This window comes from Miniopterus natalensis, chromosome 6 (assembly GCF_054644295.1).
Source record: "Miniopterus natalensis isolate mMinNat1 chromosome 6, mMinNat1.hap1, whole genome shotgun sequence".
Classification (NCBI taxonomy): Eukaryota; Metazoa; Chordata; class Mammalia; order Chiroptera; family Miniopteridae; genus Miniopterus; species Miniopterus natalensis.
The window spans coordinates 70,372,341-70,400,323 of NC_142086.1; the positions used below are offsets into that span (position 1 = coordinate 70,372,341).

Here is a 27,983-nt window from a genome sequence, read left to right on the forward strand (position 1 = left end):
CCCCGGCGCTCCGGCTCTGGGCTCGGCTCTCACTGCAGCAGCCGGAGGTGACAGGGACGCCGCGCCTCCCCGGTGCTCCGAGTCCCTGCTTCCCCAGCGTCGGGAAGGCGCCTCCGCCCGAGAGGCCGATCCCGGGAGGGCTGCTCGGGAGCCACCGCGGAAAACCAAATTTTAAAATGTAGAAGCCGCTGGGCTGCATTCCTCCCGGGCCAGCCGGGTCTCCCAGCCCGAGCGCGGCGGCGGCGCGGGAACCGGGGCCGCGGAGCCGGGGGGAGGGGACGGGGCAGCCGGCCTTCCCTCCGCAGGCAGGCGCTGGAGCGGCGCGGTTGGGCACAAGTTTGCGTGGGAGTGTTTTCCTTTTGTCAATAATTAATCGCCGTAATCGGCCTGGCAGAGTCGGAGTTTTGGCCACAGAGCAGCCAGCGGGGCGGACACCCAACTCGGGGCGCTCCGAGGCGCGTCTGCAGAGGCGCCCGCGCACCGGAGCCGCAGAGACGCCCACCGGGAGGTAAGCATCTTCCAAAACGTCTGCTCCACGCGCAGCTTTGGCAGGATTGAATGTCCGCCTTTGCAGGGGAAAGACAATACCGAGCTTTCATGCAATGTATCAGTTTATGACTTAACTGCGTTAAAATTTTAAGAATTCAGTGGGTTTTTCCATCTGCCTTTAACTATGTTAGAAACTATGATGATCCACTCAACAGAAACCAAACTTTATTATTGAAACTTTCCAAGCCAAAAGAAGAGAAAATTACTTTGTAAATTACTTTCATTACTTATCCTTGTGTAGTTCAGTAGTAACTATTCTGGGAGATATCATTGGGAGGTACTTTGTTTCATTCTTAAATATTCCTCTTTATCTAGTTTCATGCTCTTCTACGATACTTTTTGCCCATAAGCTACTTCAGACAATAATACACACAAGCCAACTGCTCCAAGAGTGATGAATTTCCAAGAAACACATTTTAACATTTCCTCATAATTATTAAGTAGTATGTATTTTCTCAAAAATGCTGACGTGATCATTTATAAGTAACCAGACTTCTAAACCCAAGAAGTATAGTTAACTTTGCCATGGGGGGTGTGGGAATGGATGCTGAAGGGTTTTAGATATGAACAGAGATCCTTGGTCCGTTTCAACTGACATGAAGTTCAACTGGTTGGCAATTAACATATAAGCTCAGCCCATGATCAAGTACAGAATTTGAAGAAATGTTAAATGTAAACCTTTGCCCTCTAACGACAAATAAATGTACCAGGAAAGTTGGGAAAGTTGTTTTTCAAAAGACTTTGTGGCATGGTAGTTCTTTTGAATGAAACAAAAACGAAGAAATACACGGTCATTTTTGCTTGTGAAATTTTTAGAGTATAAAACTTGTATAAAACTAATGAGGTCTTAATAACTTGATTTTCACATCAGAATTATTCCTATACTTTTTTAAATAGGCATCATTTTGAATGCCATTTCGATAGTTGTGATGGCTTTATATATAAGTTACTAGAGCAACAACAAACTTTCATATGAAATGCAGTCACCCTCATTATTCAAATATTTCTATACAACTATTTAATAACAATAAATTAAATGGTCTGTCAAACCAAATGCGTCGGCAGTCTGGAGTTTGGATGTGAAGCTGAAAGTCAATCAGCCCTAAACTTCAGTTTTCTTAACCTGCTTGTAAATTTGCAAATACTTTTGTAAAAACTGTCCTTCCTAATTCTGTACCTACTGTAGCAGCATAAAATCTTCATTAAAAATTATTCAAATGGGACTCAACCTCCAGAACGGTGGTTTGAGGCGCTCCATAAACCCACTCTTTAGCAATACAACAAGAACTGGTGAAAATTATAAACAACAACATAGCCTCTAGAGATTGTCCTGAGAAAATGCAACAAATGAAGAAAATTTATTCAACACGGTCTACTAAATTTCAGTAAGAACAGCAAGAGTTTGTGGCAGTTGAGCCATAGCCCACTTCCCTGTCCCCCTCCAGGGGGGTATGATAGTGCTCCGCTCCAGGTAGGTGCAGCCAAGAACACAGGGCTCCTTCTCAACCTCAGTCTCAACCTAGGGCTATCGAATATTTCTAAGAAAAGCAGGCCACCAGCACCTCATCCACCCCAGCTTTGTGTTGCAGAAGCTCCGTTTTAGTCAAGACCGGGTGAGAGGTCTGAGGCTGTCTTCCTCCAACCATCCTTCCTTCTTAAGGCAAAAGAAGACAGACTCAACCGCTAAAAGACCAACAACCTGTCTACAAATGGGCAAGGGATTTTAGACATCCCTCTAGAAATAGAATGTCTTCACAGAAGACGTACAGATGTTCAGTCGACACATGAAAATGTGCCTGCTATCATTACGTTTTAGGGAAATGAAGATCAAAACCACAAGATACCACTTCACACCGACCAAATGGCTATAATCAAAAAGCATATGACAGTTGTTGGAGAGGAGGTGGAGAAACTGGAACCATCATATATGGGTGGTAGGAATATAAAGTGTTGAGTTGCTGTGGAGAATAGTTTGGTAGTTCCACAAAATGGCACCACATAACCCAGCCATTTCACCCCTAAGTATACATCCAAGAGAACTGAAAACCTAGGTCTATGTAAGAACTTGTACACAAATGTTCACAGCAGCCTTACTCAGGATAGCCAAAACCTGAAAACACCCAAGTGTCCACTGACTGATGAATGGATAGATGAAATGTGATATGGAATGGAACAACGGAGCATTATTCAACAGTAAAAAGGAATGATGTACGCATCTGTGCTACATCAAGGATGAACAATGAAGATTATGCTAAGTGAAAGAAGACCACATATTGTATGACTCCAGTTATATAATATATCCACAATAGACAAACCCCCAGAGACAGAAAGTAAACTCATGTTTGCATATGGCTGGAATGGGGGGTGGAGGTGGGGAAGAATGGGGAGTGACCGCTAAAGAATGCAAGCTGTCTTTTTGGAGTGATGAAAGTCATCTAAAAGTGACCGGTGATGGTTTTTAGTATACTAAAAACCATTGAACTGTGTACTTTAAATGGGTGAATTGTATGGTATATAAATTACATCCCAATAAAATGTTTTTCATAAATCATCTAAGGTATTAAAAACAACAGATGGGTTTAGAACTTGAAGTGCATGACTTCCCATTTACCACTAGACCAGCAGTTTACATGAGGCTTTTCCCCAGGGGTCACAATGAATATATTAGATAATTAAGTGCGGCACAGGTGTTACACAGCTATACGATTTGCATTTGCTGACACACCTGCCCAAGCTTGCTTCTGTTTAGGAATACCACATGCATTCATGTAGTCCTATAGAGAATTTGCTTACAGTGTCCTATCTTTTTGGACTCACCCACTCATAATATTAGTCCATGCGCAGCGAGGCCAGTTGTTCTTCCTGCTTCTAGATAAGTCTAGTCCTTTATCAGTCTTTCAGGGCAGTTGTTGAGAGAGGCCACCCTGGATGGGAGAGGGAGGTTACCTGACACTCAGATTAGCCTGATTTCATTTCCCCTAGATTGGCCCTTGCAGTAGGAATCTTGGGAAAAAGGAAGAACTGGAGCAGCCACTATGGTCCTCCGAGCAGAAGGACATGTCGTTGCTGGGAAGCATGTCCTATGATTATAACAATGCCAAGTAGAAGAGAAACTCAAATAATTACTACACTCCTCTACTCATCTTTTATGTTTTGAGTCCCAATAAACTGCCTGATCCTGTACCAAGAATTTTGGAGTGGGGTGATAATGCTTTGTCCATAAATAGGAATATAAATTTAGTGACTCTGAATTTCATGGGGGCCATAAGCAGCACCTGAACTTGTTGCCAGGGACAGTTACAAGCATCCTGAGCCAAACCATACCCTTAGCTTTAGGGATTCATGTAAGTCTGTCTGCATGGAAACCTCAAGGTTTTCCATTCCCACCAGCACAGGCTGATCTTTCCCAGGCTGATGGAAATAGGTTCTGGTGGGGTTTTACCATCAACTTCTTTGTGAATGTCCAACTGTTATCTAAAAATTAAATACATGTAGGAAAAACTTGATCATAGTTATTATTTATTAATATTGCTTTGATCAGGATTAATAATTCATTTATTCAACAGATATTTATTGTGCATCTACCAGTACTAGGACAAATCTAGGCCCTGGATAAATACACAAAACAAGCAAAAATTCTTGCCCTTGAGGAAGCTTAAGTTCTAGAGGGGATGTCAGACATTTAAATAATAAAATACAATAATACTAAGTGAAGTATATAGCCTATGAGAAGGAGATAAGGCTCTGGAGAAAAATTAAGCAGGGAAAGAGGTACAATGTTAAACTGTGTCATCAGGCTAGGAAGTAAAATTTTATAATTAACGTGACTTTTTAAGCCCAGCCAGGTGGCTCAGTTGGTTGAGCATAGTGCCATGCACCAGGAGGTCGCTGGGGCAGTTCCCGGGCAGGGCACATGCTGGGGTTAAGGCTCCATCCCCAGCATGGGGCGTGCAGGAGTCAGCCAATGGATGTTTCTCTCTCATCGGTGTTTGTCTCTCTCTCCCTCTCCCTCTCCCTCTCCAATCCTCTCTCTGAAACCAATAAAAACATATTTTTTAAAATATCTTAAAGATCATGTACAAACCTGCCACTGCGACTCTGGGATAGGCCATCAGGATTACCAGCTCCAAGTTAACTTCTCTCTTTAGGAGCTTTGGCTTGTCCTTCCCCTCGGCATTATTATGCTACCTCAGATTTACTGCTGTTTTCACTAAAGAAAATATTACATGAGCCACAACATGTTCCAGGCTGACACAAGGAAGACACAGATGTAATGCCTGCTCTACAGCTAAGGTCTGCAACCTAAATAAAACACCACCTTATGATAAGAGAATTTCTTGTCGAAGGAAATCATTAGCCTGGGCTTCAGCTTTCTGTTGGCCTTTCTCTCCTGCTTTGCCCTGGAGTCTTGTAGTCACCAGATTGTGTGGTAAATAATTAAGAACCACTTTCCCAAAATTAACACCATTTGAAGAGTGAAAAGGTAGGGAAGAGGTTGAGGGGAAGAAAAACTTCGAAGCAATCCTGGGAAGGTGAAGAAAGAACAAATCTTTCATCGCTACAGAATAGAGCATGGGATTCCACAGATGAGCTGGGGGGAAAAGAGGGGAAAAAGCAACCGGAGTCTCCACTTTCCCAGACTGTCCCAGAATCTCTAGTCAGAGCACCTGTTTCAAAAGATACTTGAGGACACACAGTTCTAGGAGAATATACTGGGTGTGGCAGCTTTCTTGCAATAGGGCTTTTAGAAAGTGGCTTAAAAGGGAGCACCGACTTGATTTCTTAAATCAAACGGAAACATTTATTTCAGGCTTAGAGGAGAAGCGTTTAAGAATGTTTGATCATTAGAAATTAGTTAGAAGACTCCCTGTAAAAGTGGACTTATTATGGAGCATTAGAATTTTCATTTATTCAACAGATTTTAATTGAGCATCTACTATGTGCCAGGCCCTGGGGGAACAACACAGAGGAGGACCTTGTTTCAAAGATCTTTCCTTCTAGAGGTTCCATCATTTGCCTCTGGCTGCAGAGTAGCCAGATCTGCCTCTCAACACCCCCTCAGGACTGGGTTAGGGCCTCCTCCGGCGCCCCAGCACACTGCACTTCCCTGTCAGAAGCAAGCGACAAGTGATAGCATTTTCCCGCACTTTGTGCAGGTATTTGCATAACTGCCTCTCCTCCTCTCCAGAACATAGCCAGGAGAGTGACCAGGTCAGTCTCATTCATGGTTTATTTCCTAGTACATGCTTGTTGACTCTTTGATTGGATGGATGGATGGATGGATGGATGGATGGATGGATGGATGGATGGATGGATGGATGGATGGATGGACGGACGGACGGATGGATGATGGGTGGATGGGTGGATGGGTGGATGGGTGGATGGATGGAGGTTGGATGGAGGATGGATGGATGGATGGATGGATGGATGGATGGATGGTGGATGGATGGATGGTGGATGGATGGGTAGATGGATGGATGGATGGATGGATGATTTGCCAGATTATGATCAGAGCAGTCTAGCAGGGTAGTTAAGAGTGTGTGTTCTCCATTAGCTGTGAGACTTTGGGTCAGTTTATAAATTTCCCAATGCCTCAGTTTCCTCATTTGTAAAATGGGTATAGAAGTAGTGCCTCCACTATAGTGCTGAGTGAACTGCGTAAGGTAATACATATAAGGTGGTTAGCAAAGTTCTGGGAGTTGCTCCATAAATACCTGCTATTATTGCCAATGTAGAGGAGCAGTTTCCTGGGTGACACTTTGCTGCTGTCCTTTCAGCTCTATTATAAGATCAAAGGATGTCAATGAGGAATGTCAAGCCAAAGTTATCACTTTGAGCTCAAGATCTCTGAAAAGATTAAAAAGAAAGTTTGGAAAGAAATACATGTAGGATTTTGAACAATAAAATTAAAGACTAGGAAAGAAAAAAAGGAGAAAAAGTTCAAGATGGCACATCTGGAGCAGCTTTCCCGGGGCAATAAAATGCCTCAGCCCCCGCCCCCCCCCCCCCCCCCCCCCCCCCCCCCCCCCCCCCCGCAGGCGCGGGCGTCAGAGCAGCAGCTCACCTGGGTCCCCAGCGCTCGGCCTGCCCCACAGAGCCCACGCCCAGTGAGCGCCCGTAACAGTTCACTGATGCAGGAGGAAGACAGAACCGTGAAAAAAAATTGAAGTGGAGTCTTACCTAACCCCAGTGTTATATTATCTTTGTTTCTTTTGCAAACCTAACCATCCTCTTTCTGCGTAGGGCTTTGAGTCAGAATTATCTGCGACTCCCTCACGTGCAGCTGCTGGCACCTTCGGGATGCTCCTTCTACTTCTTTCGGGGAGAATCCGCTTGGCCTCTTCCCCAGCCGTGGGGGAAATACCATGTATTTTATCTTTTATTCATCCATTGTAAAATAATTTTTAAGTAAAATTAGCTTATTGTCACTTTATTGATAGGAAAAAATAGGCAAAGAAGGAATATATAACCCTAATGCTTCAATTACCAACTCTTTTCATTCCTTGAGGCTGCAGATACTTTAATCCACAGGGACAATTTGGTCCTTACATTTTTCATAGGATGTTTCATTGCCCAAAACTTTAAACGAAGGAAAAAAATCAATCACGTTGGCCTAGTTCTGGTTTTGATGGGCAGGAAATTCAGTTTACAAAACAGGACAAAAATGTTGTTCCACAGGTTTCCTCCATCTAGCAGGAAACAAGCACTGATGCAAACACAAAACAGGCGATAGGGGACCCCATGACCTTTGGGAGGAATTCTTTCTTCCAGAACAATGGGAGTCGCTATTTTATCCGCTTGCATCAAACGTCTCTGAAGGGTCCAGTTAGAGTCGCCTGAAAGGGATCTCTTAAAAGGAAAGAAGATAAAATGCACGTAGTGAGGGACAGAGTGAAGATGCAAAGTGGAGTCACTATGGTCCAGCTGCTAAATCGTTAAAATCAAGTAGGCTGAGGCTTGAAAAACAATTCTGCTCTTGCTGTAACTAGCCTGGGACCTTAAGCCTTTGAACCGTCCAGCTGTGGCTGAAATATACACGTATAAATGCTATAAGATAACCCTTTAACAGGCCCTGAAGGATTTAAGAAATAATGTTTACTTGACCAGACCACCTGGCACCCAGCCTCCAGACCAGCTGGCATCTGTCATCCAGACTGGCACCCATCCGGACTACCTGACATTTGGCTGGTAACTGTCCTGGACCAATACAAGGGCCAAGAATGCAAGACTGATTATTCGCAAGGATGTGACTTTTACGATAAGAACTCTTAGCTTTTCTTTTTCTTCGGAACAGTTCTAGGTTTTACCGAGCTGTGTATAGAGTTGGCGAACTCTAAGACCCTTGAATAAATATCATTTTTTTCTACTAAAGCCTCCTGTTTCATTTATGCTCGGTCAACATGAGACAATAAGAGGAACAAGTAATAATTCTGATAAAAGCATCCCCCAGAAGGTGTTGACCAGTATCTGCATGAACAGTTTCCCTGATGGAATTCTCACTACTTCAACCAAGCAATCTCTTCCTTTTTAGGTAGCTCTTACTGTTTCAAGTTTTTCCTGAGATTCACCTCTGAAAACAATAAAACAATTCCAAGCCTTCCCCTCCGTGACAGCTGCAATACCATTTAAAACCTTTCAGATCTCTTAAGACCTCCATGACACCTTCCTCCCCCCAAATCTTCTCTCAACGTCTCCCGTTGGAAACCTTCCAGACTTTCTCCATTTAGCTTCCTAGGGACGTGCTCAACTTGCTAGAGCGACAAAGCCAAGGGCTGTGGCCCCCTTTTCTCACAGTACTTCTATAAACATATAAGAATATTGGTGCTATGGTCTGCTGTTATCCCCCTAAAATTCATATGTTGAATCCTCACTCCCAAAGGTGATGGGAAGTGCTTAGGTCCTGAGGCTGGAGCCTTCATAAATAGGATTAGATTTCTCAGAAAGAGGCTCCAGAGACACCCCTTGCCCCTTCCACCATATGAGGACACAGCGAGGAGGTGCTGGCTATGAGCCAGGAAGAGGCCTTCGCCAGAATGCAGCTCTGCTGGCAATTTGACCTTGGGCTGCCTAGTCTCCAGAAATGTGAGAAATTTCTGTGGTTTATAAGCTACTCGGTCTGTGGTATTTTGTTATAACAACCCAAAGGGGCTAAGACAATTGGATCACTTATTTACCTGCCAACCATATCACAACACTATTGGCTCATAATGAACTTGAAGTCAAGTAAAATTCCTTAAGTCTTTTTTACTTAAACTGCTCATAGGCCACATTTCCCCCCTTATTACCCTTGGGCGATTGACTTTGTGAACTAAAGAACAAGACTTTACATTCCCCCCAATGTTTCACCCCTAGTCACTCTGTAATATGCTCAGTGTTTTATAACTGCACCCCATAACATGGGTTCATCTGCAAATGTGATCACTCATACTTTCTATGACTTAATTCAGGTGGGCAAAAATGCTACGATGGCCAGAACAAAATACGGAGCCCTTGGGCTCACCACGAAAGACCTACTCACCATTTTACGAGGCTTCACCAACTATAAAACACCTAAAAAAGTTATTTCATTTAATTCTTACAGCACTCCTATCATCATTCTACATGTGAGGGCAAAGACTCAGAAGGACTATCAGAAGGAATTGCCTGATGTGACACAGCTAATAAACGGCAAAATAGGAAATGAGCCTTCCAGCTGGGCTGCCTCAGTGGGTTGAGCACCGTCCTGTGCACCAAAAGGCTGCCAGTTACCTTCCCGGTCAGGGCACATACCTGGGTGGCGGGTTTCTCTCTCACATCGATGTGTCTCCCCCCCTCTCTCTTTTTTCCCTTCTTCTCTCCCTCTTCCTCTCTCTAAGCATGTCCTTGGGTAAGGACAGAGAAAAGAAAGAAAAAAACAAGCTTTAGGGTTTCTTACTGTTTCCAGTGCTTTTTCAAAGACAGATTTTCAAATATAATGATTAAATAAATATGTAACCTATTTTTAACCTATCCCCCCCCCCAAGGGTACCAACAGAGACTAATTAAAAACAAGAAACATTTTCTACAAACGAAATATTATCCAGAAACCCAGTATATGAAACCGATTAAAAGCAGTTTGCTCTGATAGAAGCAAGATGGGGGACACTTAGCCTATCTCTCTGTCTCACCTGGGGCGCCTCCTCAGCCTTGCCCTGGATGGTAATGAGGCGCCTTATAGTCCTTAGAGTGCACTGGGAAGTCACTAGCCAATGGCATGTCCTCAAAATGTAACCCTTCTCTAAAAATAATTTTTAAAATAAAGCTCTGTTGCCATGCCCTGTTATATAATACATTGTAACATTTTGCGGGAGAACACCCATCTAAGAGGTTTAATAAACTTTTACAAGGAACAGAAATGTTTTAAAATTTGAAGGCATCTTTGGGTTGATTCAAATGTTTGTTTCACAGATGAAGAAACAGCAACGCAGAGAGAAGTAACCCAAGATCATTCTGCAGAGGAGCAAGGACAAGGACCCTCCCTGTTCAAACCTGGACCCTCCCAGGCAGGTAAAATCTCACTGCTACACATCTGACTCTTTTGATTACAAGATAACATCTTCAACAAGACGAAGCTTCTGGTTCTCACTTAAGAAACTAACGAACACATATTATATAATGATACTGTAATGGCATTTAAGAGACACAAAGGAGTAAAATGCGGCAATTGGGTTTAGTCATGAGGCCTTGAAACATGGGTTCTTAGCTTACAGGCATTATTCAGGCTCCTTTGAAGTCCATGCAGAAAACTGTGTATGCAAAATATGCAAACATTGCAAGGAGGTCACAGATGTCCCCCACCCCCCAAGTTTTGGCCTCCAGGGTAAGAAGCTCTGGCCGATTCCAGTACAAGTGGCAGCGTCAGGCTTGCATAGCACCAGCTACTATCTTATTTATGGCTCTGTTGGTTCAAGGCTGCTTCTGTTTCGGCATCCTTCATCTTTTATTTAAATGGAGCAGCACCTTATTCTGGAAGGTGTTTGATGCCAGAGAGGAGTAATGTTTTAATAAGTTATTAGTTAACCAGATGGGACCAATTAAGAGAGAAATATAATAAAATGAAAACATTTTCTTTCAAAAATGTTAACAATAAAAGTGAAGATGGTCAGTGTTTGTAATAGGAATTCATTTTCTTTGTTTCTTTTACTTTTAAGTGGGAAAAGAAACCCCCAAAACTAGATCACTGCTAGCTGCCTACCCACTTTTATTAAATCTATAGCCAAAAGAGTAGTGGGTGTGGACCAAAAGAAATAGATTTATCTTCTGAATGATTGTTTCTTAATCCTTCCCTTTTGCTATAAGAGATTTATGGTTCTGAAATAGTTGGCAACAATTTCTTCATTTCAAAATAGTTTTGGCAGCTCCAATATTACTTTAAAGTTACTGATAACAAGGCTTGATTTTACTAATTCAAAAAATACTTGTTGAACACACAGCGTTTGGACAGCACTGCTCTAGGGGGTGACAGACCATTCTGGGGCGAGGGGACCCAGGACAGAATCCCAGTGTTGTTTCCTCCTTGGCTTTGACAATAAGTAAGGTATGAAAACTTAATGAGCCTCAGTTTCCTAATCCATGAAATGAGGTCATTTATATTTTATCTCCTTTATGACAGCCATGCCAGAGCTGAATAAACGTTTTGAAGAGTAATCTCTCTAAAAATGACTTATAATTTAATAACTGGTAAAGTTCACATGTTCTGCCTCAGAAATGATCTCGCTGTCCTTTATTCTGTGCCTGGCACTCGTGGCCTGAGCAATAGTGCATTAGCATAGCGTGTGGTAATCACAACACTTAGCATTCATTTCGCCCTTCCTATGCATTCTTCTAAATACTTTACACTTTTCAATCTTCCCAGAAATCACATGACGTTCTATTATCATTTCGATTTTCCAGTTGAGGAAATTGAGTCCAAACTGTTAAGAACTTAGCCAGGGTCAAACCCAGACAGAATCCGGAGCCAGAGCTTGTTAACTACTCTCCAGGCTGCCTCTTGCCGGGATTCTCACCCAGCTCCCTATGTGTTAACCAGGGGGAGAATTAGGCAAAGGGGTTCAAATACCTGGTGACAGATGGAAACTAAACTTTTGCTGGTGAGCATGCAATAGAGTGTACAGACATGAAATTATAATGTTGTATACCTGAAATTTTTATAATGTTATTAACCAATGGTATTTCAATAAATAGAATTAATTTAAAAAATGGGAATCATTTAAGCTAAGCACCTGCCACAGTGGTACTTAAAAAATACTGTTTCTGTTCCCTGAAGTGTCCTACGTTATAAGATTCTAGTATTTTTAAGGAAGAGATCTGAATTAGTTTCCTAGGGCTGCTGTAACAAAGTACCACCTCGTTGGTGGCTGGAAATGAGAAATGTATTCTCTCATAGTTCTGGAGGCTAGAAGTCTGAAAGTAAGATGCCAGCAGGCCTGCACTCCCTCCAAAGGCTCCAGGGGGGGAATCTCCCTTGGCTGCTTCTGCTTCTGGTGGCTCTGGGGTTCCTTGGCTCATGGCTACATAACTCCCAACTCTGCCTCTGTGTCTGCATAGCCCATTCCTCTGTGTCTGTCTTCTGAGAACAGTTGTCATTGGATTTTGGACTGACCTGAGTAATGCAGGATGACCTCTTGCTGAGATCTGTAACTTAATTACATCCACAAAGACCCTTTCCCCAGATACAGTAAGATCACATTCGCAGGCTCCAGATGCAGACGTGTCTTGGGGTGGAGGGCCACCATTCAACCTACCACAATATCTTCATCCCCATATTTTTATGTCTTGGGATATTCCCTCTGGTATTCTTGACAGACAAGCCCACCCTCATTCAAAGAGGGAGAAGAACATTGCATCTCACCCAGTTTAGGCCTGTAGTTCTATTGGCTACAAAATCTGTGGGTTGAAAATATTTTCCTTAATATGCCCAGTGGTCATGAGCCTTCCCCACGTTCACTTGAGAATCAGGACTTTCTAGGAAACAAAGAGTTGTTACCCACTTAAAGGAACGCACTTGGAGTGCAGCCCTTCTCCCCTTTCGCTGCAAGTGCACCCCAAGCCCTGCCGTGGGGGAATGGGGGGGCAAAACCACCAGGAAGCAACAGGGCCACTCTGGTCTTCTTGGGGGACTGAGAAATGCACGGGGCTAACCTGTCAGTCAGCTCTTCCCTTTCTGTGCAGCTCACCGGTTAAGCAGCTCACTTCTAGGCACAAGATTACAAAATGTAATTAGAGTACACCGTTTGATTGCCTAAAAAGCAAGTTTTGCCATAACTGTATGAACTCCAGCCTCCCCCTGCTCTCCTCCCTCCTCCCTCCCCACCTGCCACCCCACTCCCGGTCCCTCCAGAGCCTGGCTGGCCTGCCCCCCCAACCAACCGAGGGGGGCGATGGCCTCGGTCTGGGGGCGGCAGAGCAGTGGGACCCTCAGAGCAAGCCCAGCTCCCCACTCACTTTCCTAAAATCAGTGGAAACTAAGGTACAGAAGCAGGTCTTCTGGGGCCGTGAGAAAGCAACAGGCTACGTTACTATTGTCCCAAAAGTCACGCCCTTGAAAGAGCAACGCTGCTTGTCACCAAACCAGGAAAACCACCCGCTCACGGCTAGAGGCTCTCAGACTGGACTGAGAAACAGAGACGACGCCAGGAAAGTGAGGGAAGGAAGGGGAGGGGAAGGCAGACAGACAGCAGGAAAGCGAACAAGCAAAACGTTTAGGAGCTCATTTACTCGGTTACCAAAAAAGCTACGAAGAAAACGGAAAATTAGTGTAAGAAAATCCTATTGGAAGAGTTCTGGTTGACCAGCTGCCTACGGGGCCAGGTTCCCTTGGCAGGGCCCTGGCAATGGGCTCAGCAGGTACACTTTTGACCTGTCAGTGCTGCAGGAGGTCACCTTGGTCGCCCCACCCCACCCGTCTGTCAAATAGAGTGGCCATAGGTAGGGATGATATAAAAGCTTAATTTTTCATGGTCTGGCTTCCAGCTGCCAAGCAAACCGAGTCCTTAGAAACACCCAGGAAGCAATAGTTCCCTCACCAAGCTGTGGGTTTGATGGCCAGGAGCTGGGGGGGGGCAGGGCTGTGACGACCCCCACGGAGCACAGTTTTCAGGAGAGGGGTTGGTAACGACACAAAAGGAGTTCGGCCCAGCGGTCTCGCCACTTTTCCCACTCTTACTTCCTCTTAAGTGCAGTGGGTACTGAGGCCTCAGGAGCCCCTTATTGCACACTCTTGTCAAAAATAGAAAAGCAAATCATAGAATTTATGCTTTCCACAAGAGCTGCAGGAAATTAAGCTACTAGATTTTCACTGATGCCAAGAATAAACCTAAACACGTCAACCCTCCTCTCAGAAGGTTTTTTTTGGTAGTTTGGCAGCTCCCAGTTTTCCCAGGAAGGAGGGAACCCCGATTGGGAACTCACCATTATTGTTTGGAGATCTTTGGAGCTGTTTACTCAGCTTTGGATGGTACAGCTACGAAACTGCTGGACTAGTAATGCCCATTACAAATGAAGACTCTCGATGACTTCTAAACAATATTACTCAGACCATTTCTGAGTGTATTTTTCAGTTTCAGTCTTTCACAACTTTTAGTTATTCACTGACTTTTAAAAAATTCTGGTTGCCCGGCCGAGCGTGGCTCAGCAGTTGAGCATCGACCTAGGATCCAGGCGATCGGGGTTCGATTTCCCATCAGGCACATGCCTGGGTTTCGGGCTCGATCCCCAGTGGGGGGCGTGCAGGAGGCAGCCGATCAATGACTCTCATCATTGATGTTTCTATCTCTCCCTCCCTCCCTCTCTCTGAAATCAATAAAGATATATTTTTTTTAAAATTTTTTTTTAATTTAAAAAAATAAAAAATTCTGGTAAAATACGTATAAAATAACAGTTAAGTATCCTTAACCATTCTTAAATGTTCAGCTCAGGAGTGGTTAGCATACTCACACTGTTGAGCAACCACAATGCTTTCATCTTGCAAAACTGAAACTCTGTACCCATGAAACAGCAACTCCCTACCCTGCGTCTCCCAGCCCTGGGTAGCCTCCTTCTACTCCGCTCCCATGAGTCTGGCTACTCAAATGTCTTGTGTAAGTGAAATCATACAGCGTGTATCTGTTTTGCCACTGAGTTATTTCACTGCACATAGTATCCTCACGGCTCTGCCATGTCGTAACCTGTGTCAGGATCTCCTCGCCCTCTAAGGATGAGTAATATCCGGCTGTATGTCTGTACTCCTGCTTGTTCATCCATCCAGCTGCTGCTGGGCATTTGAGTGGCTTCCACTTTTTGGCTACTGTCAATGATGCCACTTTAACCTGTGTATACATTTAATGACTTTTTAAAAATGATTTTTAATGACTTGAAGGCCACTGATAGTGTTGCAGCTGTGTTTATTTTTTACTTCTAAAAACAACTTGGTAGCCCTTGGGCAAAGTATCTTCAGGAGGAAAAAAACACTCAGAAGCTATACTCTTTCCTCTTTCTTTATTGACTAACAGGATTTCTTTTCCCTTTCTCTTTCTCTTTTTTTTTTTTCAATAGAATAGTAATAAAGAGGTTCATTCTAAGAAATGGCATTCGAGTTAAACACTTGGCCCAAAAGCCCCGCTCTCTCCTGCAATATTGGCAGAAATAAACAGGGGCAACTGCCCTGTTTCTATAGGAGTAAATGAAAGGGCACTAGGAGCAAGACAAGATATAGCACCACCACCCCCGTTACAAATCTCTTCCTATTCAGAACATCTACTCGACATTAATGTACTTGGTCTTCTCTTTGACAGCCACACAACAGTGAGATTGATCTAATCTGAACTTAGTAGTTCTTAAATTTCTGTGCAATTTCTGTTAAAGTCAAATCCAAATTTTCTTTCCCAGATGACAGAAGTCCTTTATTCATAAATCCCTCTGGAGTCTGTCAGAAAATGCCAAGCAATGAGTACAGCTTTGAATATACAATTACTCAACACATGCCCTACTGCCCAATGGCCTCCAGCTGATAGTTGGACTGGAAATACATGTTTCCTATTCTGCTTTTGTTAGTGTTAATAAAAATGAGAGGCAGTAAGGGGTTCAGATAGCCACAAAAACACCCTGCTCTTGTATATAACTCAAACCACCACTGTACCAACAACAACTTGGACAAATTGTTGCTGAGACTTTTTTTTTTTAGTACATTATTTCAGTAACTCACTTCTATGTATAAGGTTGTTAAACTTAAGAGTAACTTAGTTGCCTAAAAGTAGTAACATGCTTCGATTTATAATTGTTTGGTTTTTCCTCTCTGAGGAGTCTGTAGAATTGTCCAAATATTTCATGAATGGGTGAAGGAAGTTCCTTAACTGCCCTATAGTTGTTCGATTTTCTTCTCTGACTTTGCTTCACTACAAACTTTTAAGTTGGTTTTCTTAGCACCCTCTAAAGATTTGGACTCCGAATCCATCACTTCTGGTCTGACTTCTAATATTCACCCTGGTATCAGCATGAGGAATTGCTTACCAAAGGATGACTGGAGAGTATTCTGAGATGGAAAGAAAATCCCCAGGAGCATGTTAAGCAAGGATGGAACTTTCTGTGGGGCACAGAAAATATTGTAGTCACCCTCAGAAAACTTAGAGCAAGATATCTGGAAACTGTGAAGCCAATTAACTAACCCTGGGCCTGATTCTTACATCGATGCAATACGAGGTTTTGCATTAATCATATGAGCTGATCCACACTAAACGAGCAGCTTGTCCCCAGGACAGGAACCACCACATGAGATTGTGCAGCCCACACAGTGGTATATGGTGGCCCTGACCAAGGCACATTGGAAAACCTGTTCAGAGACTGCAGTGCCTTTCAAGTCGTGGTTTGTGGTCATGTCTATATACATGCATTGGGTTTTGCTTGTTTGTGTTTTACTGTATTAGGCAATTCAATTAGCAAACATAAATAAGGGCTAAGGGATTTTTCCTATAAAAAATACAAAGCACTCCATTATTGAAGTAACCATTATAGAACATTCCACAAAGACTTTTTGACTTTATAATTTAGTAGTTTTGCAAATAAAGTTGTACCGGCTCACAAGGAACAACCATAAACACTACTATTACTATTACTTCTAAAGAGTGCAAAACCTTTCCCTACACTTCTTACCCCGCCACTGAGAGACTTTAGAGGCAATTATGAATGATCTTCATTTTACACAGAAAAGCGGGGACACAGAAAGATTTTGGAATTTGCCCAAGGACATGAAGTAGAATGAATGAATGAAGAGAAATAAAGAGAAAAGAGTAAAGAGAAGATAAAAGTAAGGAAAAGAAAAGAAAAGTAAACGCTGCAAGAGAATTCAGGTCTCCAGAAGTTCCCGGCCTGGGATTCCTTTCCCTTAGAACCACTTTTCTACCCGCCAATCTTAAATTATCACCCACACAGAGTAAGCACTTGTAAAAACCATTTTAATGGAATTTAACATCACTTCACAATTGTTATTCTTTCCCCACAGAGTCCATCAACTTTTAACAGTGTGAAAGGGTAAAACAGCATTTTGTTACGTTTAAAAAAAGATTTTAGTGCTAGGTCCCTTTCATCCTACCAAAGACAGATTGTAGTGGGTTTGCAGAAAATCGAAAACTAATTGCCTAAAAGCAGACAAAGAGAATTCACAAGCACCCTTCATGTGCCTCACACTGCACTGTGGAAACACTAAATAAGCCCAAGTGCGGTCCCTGCCCTCAACAGCCTTGAACTCAGCCGGCCGGCCCGCAGCCCACAGCCAGCATGTAAGCACCACACGCCCCAGGCGCCACACAGAGGCCACTGTGGCATGTTCCCAATACTCAAAGGCCTCGTGGGCTGGAGGAGAAACAGTGCACGATTGTAATACAATGTAAGTTCTGAAATGTTGCTGCAGTGGTGACACATTAAAAAAAGCAATATATTTTCCTTGGGAATGGTGTTCTCCTGAGAATGTTTCCAGAAGGGAAAATATAGGAGCTGGGTCTTGAAAGCATTTAAGGATTTTTTCTACAACAGAAAGAACAAAAATATTTCTACAAAAGGAAAAAGAATGAAGCTGAAGAGCGAATGGCACTGAGCAGGAGAGTCCAGGAGTGATGCGGGAGAGGTAGAGAGATCAGGCCGTGAAGGGCCCTAGATGAACGCGTGATTTCACAGGACAGGGAGAGCCGCTGGAGGGTTTCGGGGGAGAGGGAACCTGTGTCCAGCAGCGGCGTGGAAGGCCGCGAGTGGGAAGGCCAAGGCCGCGAGTGGGAAGGAGGCCAAGGCCGCGAGTGGAAGGAGGCCAAGGCCGCGAGTGGAAGGAGGCCAAGGCCGTGAGTGGGAAGGAGGCCAGCGGGGGCTCCCTCACTAGGAGGAGGGTCCGGGCGCCGCCCAGTAGGGCGTCCTGCGGGGACGGAAATGCCCGTGTCCTTGCTGCCCGACACGGCAGCCGCGAGCCGCGGGTGACGGCGGTGCCACACGGGGCAGGGCCGGGCAGGGCAGACACCGCACAGCGCGGCGCTGGAGTTAAGCCTGAAAGTAAGGTTTTTCCAACTACTGCTTGCAACCGGTAGATGAAGAAAGTGCCGTGGCCCTGGCAGGGCGGCTCGGGTGGTCGGAGCATTGTCCTGTACACCAAACGGGTGCGGGTTTGATTCCCAGTCAGGGCACATGCTTAGGCTGTGGGTTCGATCCCTGGTCGGGATGTGTGTGGGAGGCACCGATCAATGTTTCTCCCTCACATCTCTCTCTCTCCCCCGCTTCCTCTCCCTAAAAAAAAAAAATATATATTCTTGGGTGAATTAAAAAAAAAGAAATTGATGTGTTAGCTCACAATTGGGATTCTTTCTAACTGTAGTAGCGTCTTACATTAATATAACACGTGTTACACTGAATGAAGCAATCTTGAGACAGTATCATTAACTAAGGCCAATACTTTACTCAGATTTCCCTAGTTTGTACCTGCTGTCATTTTTCAGTTCCAGGACTCCATTCAGGATAACACATTCCATTTGGTTATGTTTCCCTGGGCTCCTTTGGGCTGTGACAGTTTTTCACACTTGGCCTGCTTCTGATGACCTTGAGTGTTTCAAGGAGACTAGTTAGGTGTTTTATAGGATGCTCCTTTGTTGGAATTTGCCTGATATTCTCATGATTAGACTGCGGTGGTGGGTTACTGGGAGGAAGTGCCATTGCCAAGGCATGATACCATGGAAACGTGCTATCCACACGAGTCACCGCCGGTGGTGTGGGCCTTGATCAGCTGGCTGAGGGGGGTGCCGATCAGTCTTCCCCAGTGTAAATTTACTCTTTTTAAATCCCTCTTTCCATACTGTGGCCTTGAGAAGGAAATCACTCTGCTCCTTTTTAAAGTAAATAATTTAATGAAAGGAAGGTTTGGGCTTCCGTAAGTCATGTTGAGTTCTTTCCAAAGAACGCTACCTACTTCTGAGTACATGGTCCCTTTTTAGATGTGGCATCTCTCTCTGCAAGAATAGGACACTTTTTCCGCTTCTCAGATCTTGAGGTTCCAAGTAGGAAGCACAAGAAAAGCTGAGTGGTTGGCGTAGAATTCCAGACTAAGTCGGGAAGACGTTAACCCCCAACCAATTGTTGGTCTTTCTGACTTTTCAGCCCCAGATTCTGACATTTCAGAAGTAAATTTAAACCAAAATGTGTTCGATTTTTTAAAAAATCCTTTTTAGCTAGTATTTAGAAAGGGAAATCCCTTACTGAGGAAATCCAACAATGTGGAGTGCTTTTTTCTAGGCAGAAGAGGGCTGTAGGATGAAGCCTTCTGAAGCACCCCCCAGGTGAATGCCACCCACCAGAGCCGCGGTTCCTCACCGCAGCCGCCTAGCCTGCTACTGCTCCTGTTCCCGCGGGCCAAAAACAACAAGCAACTTCCCGAGCAAGCCCAGACTCCACTTGTGTGACTTCCCTGCGTGTTCCCCTTACACTGCTCTCATTTCGTGACTCACACATGGGTTCACATGAACATGTGGGGTTTTTTATTGCTCTGTTTATTTTAACTTTCCTCCCCATTCAGGCCAGAACAAAGTCCTCCCCCTGAGCAATGTGGGCCATAAGTCCCAGGCCTTCTCCCTCTCATTCTGGGAAAGGAGAGGAAAGTTTATCTCCTTCCCCACTGTACACAAATCTAGTGAGAGAAAAAGTCACTGCCTGTTGCTGCTAAAAGAACAGTGACATTCAGAAATTTTTTAAAAAGCCTCTTACTCTCCAGTCAGTTGTGAGCTAGCCTCTTAGTGGACTTCCAAGCCCCTGCTACCTTCCACTGTCTTCCTGTCCCCATCCAGTCGCAGGCCGCCCTTTAGGATTCAGTCTCTCCCTCTGGCTCCCCAAAGTCATAATCCTTCACCTTCTTCCTCCCCTCAATCTGGCAAAACTCTGCTTTGGGTCTTTTATCCAAGATGAGCATTCCTGACAAGAACCTTGGCTTTGCCAGTTCCCAGTAATATTTGCAATAAATAAGCCTCAGACCTTCCTTCAGCTAGAGGAGAACCTGAGCTGTGGGATTCCAGGAAAGAGTCTTGAGTAAGGGGAGAGCGAGTGGGGGGAACTGGGAGAGGGTGGGGCTGAGGGCTTCCAGATAGCCTGCACACCTGGTCCCACTGTCCCTGCTCAACTCTGAGTCCTCCTACACCACAGAAAACCTCCGTTGGAATTTCTGTTTCTTCCATCCAGTGTCAATTCACAAAAATAGGATATATTCCACCTGGTCCAGTCGCTTTAGTTTAGTTTGGTTTGAAAAACCAATTTGATGAATGTCAACCAATTTTTAATGTTAGCCCCATAGGCTCAGTTCCTTTTTAAAAAAATGAGTGATTTGGCTTAGGGGATCTCTAGTCCATCCAGCCACTAACATCCCAGGATTCCACTTTAGCCACCTAACATATGTGGGAAATATTGTCTAAAATGTACATTAATGGAATATGCTCAGATGATTCATAGTCACCAGTCTCCAGTTCCTAGTGCAATTACCAGTCTGTTCATAATTACTTTTGATAAATAAAGGGAAGGAAAGGAAGGAGGAAAGGTTTTCTCCAGTTAGATTCTCTCTTTCTACCCATGTGCTTCCTCCATATGCAAATTCCTTAAATTGATGCTTTGCTTGCATTTCTGCTAATCTTCAAAGCAACCCTAAATGGTAGGCATTATTATCTCCATTTCACAGGTGAGAAAATTGAGGCCCAGAACAATTAAGTAACCAGGCCAAAGCCACAGAGCCAGGAAGTGGAAGGAGTCAGGACTTGAACCAATGTCTAACTTTATTCCCAAACCCACATCCCGCGTTATACAAATACAATAAAAGCACTTTCTAAACTACAAATAATCCTATGAAAATTGTTCTGTTTGTATTACTAGAGAAACTTTGATACACCAAATCCATTGAGCATCTTGGAATGTGGTACTACACTGGGTCTCCTGAAAAAGGGGACTATTATCTTTATCCTGTTTTTAAAACCATGGCTCAGAGAAAGCCTTTCCTCGGGCTTCACGATCACTCCTCCAGGTAGCCGTGCAGACCTCGGCCCCATTTTCCACCTCCTACAGGGAGCTCAGCCGCTGCGCCCTCGAGGATGTCATCACACAGCTTTAGCTGTTACTTATATCATCCAGGCCGCCCCTGGAGGCGCACCACCGCCGCTGAGAAAGCACCACCTTTGAATGCACTGCCTCAAACACCTAAAAGTTGTTTTTAAATCATCAAGTTTAGAGGAAAATTTAAAAAGAAACAAATAAAACAAACTACTCTCTCTTTTCCATCTACAGAGAATCATCTGTTAAAGAACACATAATTAAAAACAAGCAGATCCATGGTGTGCTTGAATAAACACTTTCAGTCCTTTGTTTAGCTTTGCTGGGATACAGCAGTCAGTTGTTCAGGAAGTGGGCAAATTAATTTCACATTTCGTTGTGAAAAATTAAGACTAAGATGTTTGCTGTCATCTATGTCTAGGTTAACTATGGATGGTTAATTTTGTGGCATCTCATCATCTTATTTCTCCAAATTCAGCCTTTTTTCCTCACTTTCTTCTTAGCATTTTCCCCCATTTAGCGCTCATTCTAGGCCCCTCGTTAACTGCACATTTGTTGTGGGGGGAAGCAGAGTTTGTCACCTCAGAATATGCCTTTAATATTATTTTAAGGTATTTATTTTTAAAAAGCCAAAGTCTCAAAAAGGACCTTTGACCCTCCCCCTTACCTGCTTAAAGGAACTCAGAAAAATCTTAAAGAAAGGGAGCTGTCCCCTTCACATAATATAAATTAAGTGTGGCAAATAGGGAACCAGCAAAGTTTGTATGGGAGACTCCCCTATGTGTCCCATTGTTTCTGGTGGCCCTTCAATAATTTGTTTACCAAATGTTTGCCCTTTATCATCTACTTGTGAACTGCCTACTTTCCCTTTGAAGTCCCAGACCCCTGCCTCTCTCTCCATAGTCCAGAAGGGCATGTAACCCGCCAAGGCCCGATTTGTCCTCAGGTCCCATGCTCTGTGGAACCCTCGTATGTACATACATAATATATTTTGTTATTTGTTATTTTCTCCTGTTAATCTGTCTCATGTCAATTTAATTATTAGACCAGCCAGAAAAACTTAGAAAGGTACAAGAAAAATTATTTTCCCTCCCCTATATTTTTATGGTCCAGTTTGCCACTGCCTAGAAGAGCATCTCCTGTCTGCACTGAGAGAGACTCTTTCTGAAGCCATTACTAGTCAGAAGCAGCCACACAGAAGTACTCAGAATGGATTTGTTTAATGAATTGATAAGTTCTCTTACCCACATTACTCATCTTAAATTGTCTAAAGCGGTATGTGGGTTTTTTGTGGGGGTTTTTAAATCTTTTATATAGTCCCATAGGAATTAAGAAATATACTCAAAAAGCAGTAGAAATATATTATGTAAGCCAACAATTTTCATCCAGTGTGCCACAAGAATTTTTAAAGCATGCAGTGCCTGACTATTTAGTCAGGGGCACTTACCTATTTTCCCTTAGATTGTCAAATTAAAAAAATGACAACGGCCAATACAGCAATAGCTGCCCAGTGTGAATGAATCCAAATTATACATGTGTAAGGTTGTTGGTTTTTTGTCAGATTGGCAAAAATGCTTTTTGGTGTGCCACAGAATTTTAGCAATTAGTTTCTGTGTGCCATGAGATGAAAAAGGTTGAGAATCACTGACTTAAGCAAATGTAGAACCTAAATATAGTGCATATTCTAACAGTAGGTTGCAGCAGATGGTTCACCAATAATAACCAACTTTCTCTCTTCTCTCCTTTCATAATAAGAAACAATGAATAAACACTTTAAAATTGCTTTTTATCAATAAGGGGGAAAAAAATCAAAGAAAAGGAGAAATCAATGCTTTTTATTGACTGACTCTTAGATTCCATGAGATGTGACAATACAAAGCACTTTTCACATGTCAGAGTTCGCTACTGAGGGCTGGAAAATGATGCAGGGGACTGTAGAAACTGGCCAGAAAAACTTTTTTTTTAATCTTAATTCTTTAAATTGCTAGCTGTTTGTGACCAAGGTCTTACAAGGTATCCCCCTTTGGCATAATAAATGTTTCTATGGCTCAGGAGTCTGGGCACCACTCAGCTGAGTGCCTCTGTCTCAGGGTCTCTCACAGGACTGCAATCAAGCTGTCCATCAGGGACGTTCAAGCAAGAAATTCAATTTTAGAAGAGAAAGCAGTGGCCAGGCAATTAATTCGTGCATTTTTAAAAGCTTAACTGTATAGAGAAAAAGTCAATAATATTTCTAAATTAGTAATTTATCTCATTTATGAAATTGAAGAGAGTATTAAGACGATTTAAACAGATTTTCAGTTCATGGTTGATTCTGAATGAGAATCCATAATAGAGCAGAGGCATAGATTTTTCTGAGATGACTGTTATTCAGAATCATTTCAACTTGGCTTTGGCGTACAGGGAAGGCAAGGTGTCCATAGGAGCTTACAGCCTCACCCTCTCAGCATTCCCCTGTTAAAAGCCCCTGGAGCCCAGCTGGTGTTGCTCAGTGGTTGAGCGTCGACCTAGGAACAAAGAGGTGACCAGTTGATTTCCAGTCGGGACACATGCCCAGGTTGCAGCTCAATCCCCAGTCAGGGGCGTGCAGAAGGCCGCTGATAGATGATGTCACTCTTATCTGTGTTTCTCTCTCTATCCCTCTCCCTTCCTCTCTCTCTAAACATCAGTAAAAACATATTTATAACAACAGAAAAAGAAAAGAAAACCCTCTGGAGCCCCCTCACTCATAGGATAGAAACCAAATCCTTAGCCTATCCACTGAGCCCTGTAGTGTTTGGCCTCATTCTGACCGTCCCCTCCTCTTCAGTTTTCTCATACTCCCAACCTCCCTCACTAGATCTCAGCTCTTCTATGTGCTTATTTGAATTATCCTGGCCATTATGATAGATAATTATGACCTGGTAACACCAAGACTTTCCATTTTAAATTTTTGTGGAAATTATCCTTATCAGAAATGTTACTGATCAAAGCCAAGCTATTGAAAGTCAACAACAGAAACCATATCCTATTGAAGTTGGGATTCTGAGAGATCTATCATTGTTTTTTTAAGTTGGTGACTTGACATTCATTCCTCTACTCATTCATTCAGCAAGTATTTACTGATTACCATCCCTGTGCCAGGCATTAGGATCATGAGGGTCACCGCAAAGCCTGAGAAGTCCACAGTCTTATGGAGCAAAAACATCTTGCTTTACTCAAAGGACAATCAAAGAAAAAAGACAGTTTCGGGTCAGAAGGTGGAAATGATCTTCCAAAAAAATTTCACTGTGATTTGAATAGTAAAAGTTATCAAAATGGACTTAGATGAAGTGATACCATTATCCTGAGGAGTAAGCAAAACAGGTGCAAAGCTCAGCCTGCATCCCCACAGGCACATATAATGTCTATGAAAGTCTGAAAAATCTCCCAGGGGCCATGGTAAGACATGATAGATGCTCTTCTTTCTAGGAAGATTTACGTGTGATTATAACTGTCCTATCTGAGGGTCAAAAACATTTTCATATGGCTTTCATAAGTTCTTTATCCAAAAAGAATGACTACCCAAAGGTACACTCTGTGCTCCCCATTTGCTCGGGAGGCCCCCAAGACCATGTACATGTTCAGTGACTCACTAGAAAAACTCACGGGACTCAACATATATTTTACTCACAGCTACGGTTTATACGGTGAAAGGATGTCCAACAGGATCAGCAAGGAAGAGAGATACAGGTGAAGTCTGAAGAAATCTATTTTCAGGCTTCCTATGCTCTCTCCCTCCAATGAGAGAACACACAGGAGAATGCTCCTTTCTCTACCAGCAAAAAGTGATACCGGAGCAATGTTTCAGCCCAGGGCGCCCATCAGACACCCTGCACCAAGGTTTTATTGGGACTGGTTATGTGGCCAACCTCTGCCTGGCAATTAGCAGAATTTCCGACTCCCAGAATAAAGCGGGTGTTCACCATTAATGAAAGTGTTTGCGCAGTCCAGGCATAGCGAATCGTCTTTATCCATTAGAGAACGGAGAGAACATTCTAGAACGCAAGATCCCAGGCGCCAGCCAAGGGCCCAACTTGCCCTTCTAAAGTTGGACTTGCTGTATTAACTCTTCCGCACACAATTCTTCACACCTCCTTTCAGAATGTATGTTGTAGGAAATAAAAAAACTCATGTTTATCTCACTCTGTATATGTGGCTAAAGAAAATATGGTTAGCCTCAATTTTTTCTTTAATATTTTTTTATTGATTTCAGAGAGAGGAAAGGAGAGGGAGAGAGAGAGATAGAAACATCATTGATAGCTGCCTCCTGCACACCCCCAACGGGGGATCGAGCCCGCAACCCGGGCATGTGCCCTGACCAGGAATCGAACCCCGATCGCCTGGATCCTAGGTCGACGCTCAACCGCTGAGCCACGCCCGGCCGGGCCAGCCTCAATTTTTAGATATTATTATCACTAGAGCTATTACTAGGAATTATCATTTTTAGATGAATGTTACTATTAATAATATTGTTGCTGTCTAGTATTAATTATTATTAGTGGCAATATTATTAATTCCTATGATACACTGTGTATCATACTTCAAGAAATAGTCATATTAACCCAATCAATGACTGTTGACATTCTCTGAAAGGGTTTAACATGCTAACATCATGCAAACCTTAGCAGATTCTGTGTTTTCTTATTTTAGTTTTCTTCTGATCTGTTGCCTTCTTTACCAGGACGGACTTTCTGCAGCTTGACGGGGCCAACCATGGATTTCAGGCGTGTGAAGGACTATTTCTCCTGGCTCTACTATCAATACCAAATCATTAGCTGCTGCGCCGTCCTGGAGCCCTGGGAGCGATCCATGTTCAACACCATCTTGCTGACCATTTTTGCCATGGTGGTGTACACTGCCTACGTTTTTATCCCAATCCACATCCGGCTGGCCTGGGAGTTTTTCTCCAAAATGTGCGGCTATCCCAGTACACTCCCTAACTGAGCTTGCCTGCGCCCTGTGAATTGGCATCGCCTAAGCATGTGTGGCTTCCGGCTCCTTGTTTCAGGGGAGCAGCGTGTCTTCGCCCGCTCTCTGACCCGAAAGGCTCTCACTTCTCTATGCACTCTTAGGTCCTGCCTGAAATCTGAGATCGATGTCTCTTTAGGTTCTTTTGTACACGTTACATTGTGCATCAGACTGTAGATAATACAATGACCTTACCTCACATACCGTATTTTCTCAACTTAAATCTATGACTTTAGTTTGTTTGTTTTTAATCAGAAAATTTCATATAAAATTTTTCTGGAAAGTAGGCTCATAAGAAACCTACTAGAATCATGTTTCAAATGCTCCCTTGATACCGATTCTGTACTAAAGGATATATTTTTTCAAATTTGTTCATAGGCTCCTGTCAAAAGTGTCATATCCTTGTTTACAATATAAAGATGTGAATAAATTATATGCGCCCCCTAAAGTATTGTTTTTTACTAAACTACTGACACCTAAAATTCTTTTACTTCAAGTGCAGAAGAATAGGCTGGAGGCAATTATCTCCTTTCAGACACGGTTCCTGAATTGTTTCAAATGCCTCTAAAAGTCTGGCTTTATAGCAATTTAAAATCAACAATGTTGATTTTAGATAACCCAGTAAGTATTATAATACAAAATAATTTTAAGTATAAGAAACAAAATATAATCGAAGTAAATTCAGACTTTGTGACTTGTGATGTTGTCTTGCCTTGCATGATGCTGGGGGGTGGGGTTGGAAAAAAGAAATTGCTTTTTTTCTGTGCTTTCGCTCAGTGGAGGGGGGAGCATGTATTGGGCTACAGGAAGAAAAGCTAACAAATAGGCTGGAAGTAATATTCTACCAGCAGGAACTCGTCAGCTCCAGTTAAATGCTCCTTTGCAGAGCAAAAACGAGATTTATGAAATTTCTTTCAAAGCATTTTAAAAATGATTACAAGTTTTTAATTGTACTACTTAATCAAATGTGAATGCCAAAGATCCAGCATTGCAGTTCTTCTTTCCTCTCAAGAAATATTAATGCTACTAATACTGGAGGGTAAAGATGAAAATAGTTTTTGAACAAGATTTGCACCCTTGTCTGTGTTACAAAGAAAAAAAAAAATTCCAAAAAGAGCTAGAGAGAAAGATGTTCGGCATGCCAAATTAACTTGCATGTTTGTTAAAAAACAAAAACAAACACGTGATTTGACGAAAAACCAGATCTAAACATGTATTTGTTGATTTTTGCAAACTAAAATTAGATTTAATTTTATAAATAAAATATCTGCTTCCAGGTTTGCTTTTTCTTCGTATTGCACTACCTAGGTGTTTACATCCATATTTCTCCCCAAGACTGTATTTCTTACTAATCCAGCGTGGCAGCTGATCTTAAAATGGTAGGGTGAAGGTAACATTTATCAAGGGTCTTCTCCGTGGTGGACACGTTTTGCATGTTGAAGTAGGTGTTAAGGTCTCCCAGTTACAGGTAAGGAGCCTGGAACTTGGAAAAGGTACATTTCTTGTTCAAGGTCCTTTAGCTACTCGTGACAAAGCAAGGAAGCAGATCCAGGTCAGGACCACACTGGGCCCGGAAACATTTGCCACACGAAAGCCCCTGGGAGGACAGTGTGAGCAAATGAAAGTTGATGGAATGGGAGTCACGAACATGTTAGAAAGCAGAACCCATCAAATAAAAGGGGTAAGAGGAATATACGAGAAGACAGCTGAGATCAGAGAAACAACACGCCCAGGTCCCAGCTCCCACTTTGCTGCTTACTCGGGTACTCTGCTCACCATTGCTATGCTGTCCAGGCCCATGTGCCTATTTTGAAAGATTGCTTTCACTTTTAAATATTTAACAGAGGATTCTCGGTTAAAGCATGAACTTGGATGCATTCCCAGTTCACAGTGATTCA

General features: G+C 43.1%; 1 protein-coding gene across 1 annotated transcript; it reads left to right on the forward strand.

Moving 5' to 3' along the window:
* The first annotated feature begins 389 nt into the window (after positions 1–389).
* SPTSSB (serine palmitoyltransferase small subunit B) lies at positions 390–27,005 on the forward strand. Its single transcript, XM_016215720.2, has 3 exons — positions 390–508; positions 9,976–10,074; positions 25,799–27,005. Exon 3 carries the CDS (start codon positions 25,831–25,833, stop codon positions 26,059–26,061), a length of 231 nt encoding a protein of 76 aa, XP_016071206.1. The 5' UTR covers positions 390–508; positions 9,976–10,074; positions 25,799–25,830; the 3' UTR covers positions 26,062–27,005.
* Positions 27,006–27,983: the final 978 nt, after the last annotated feature.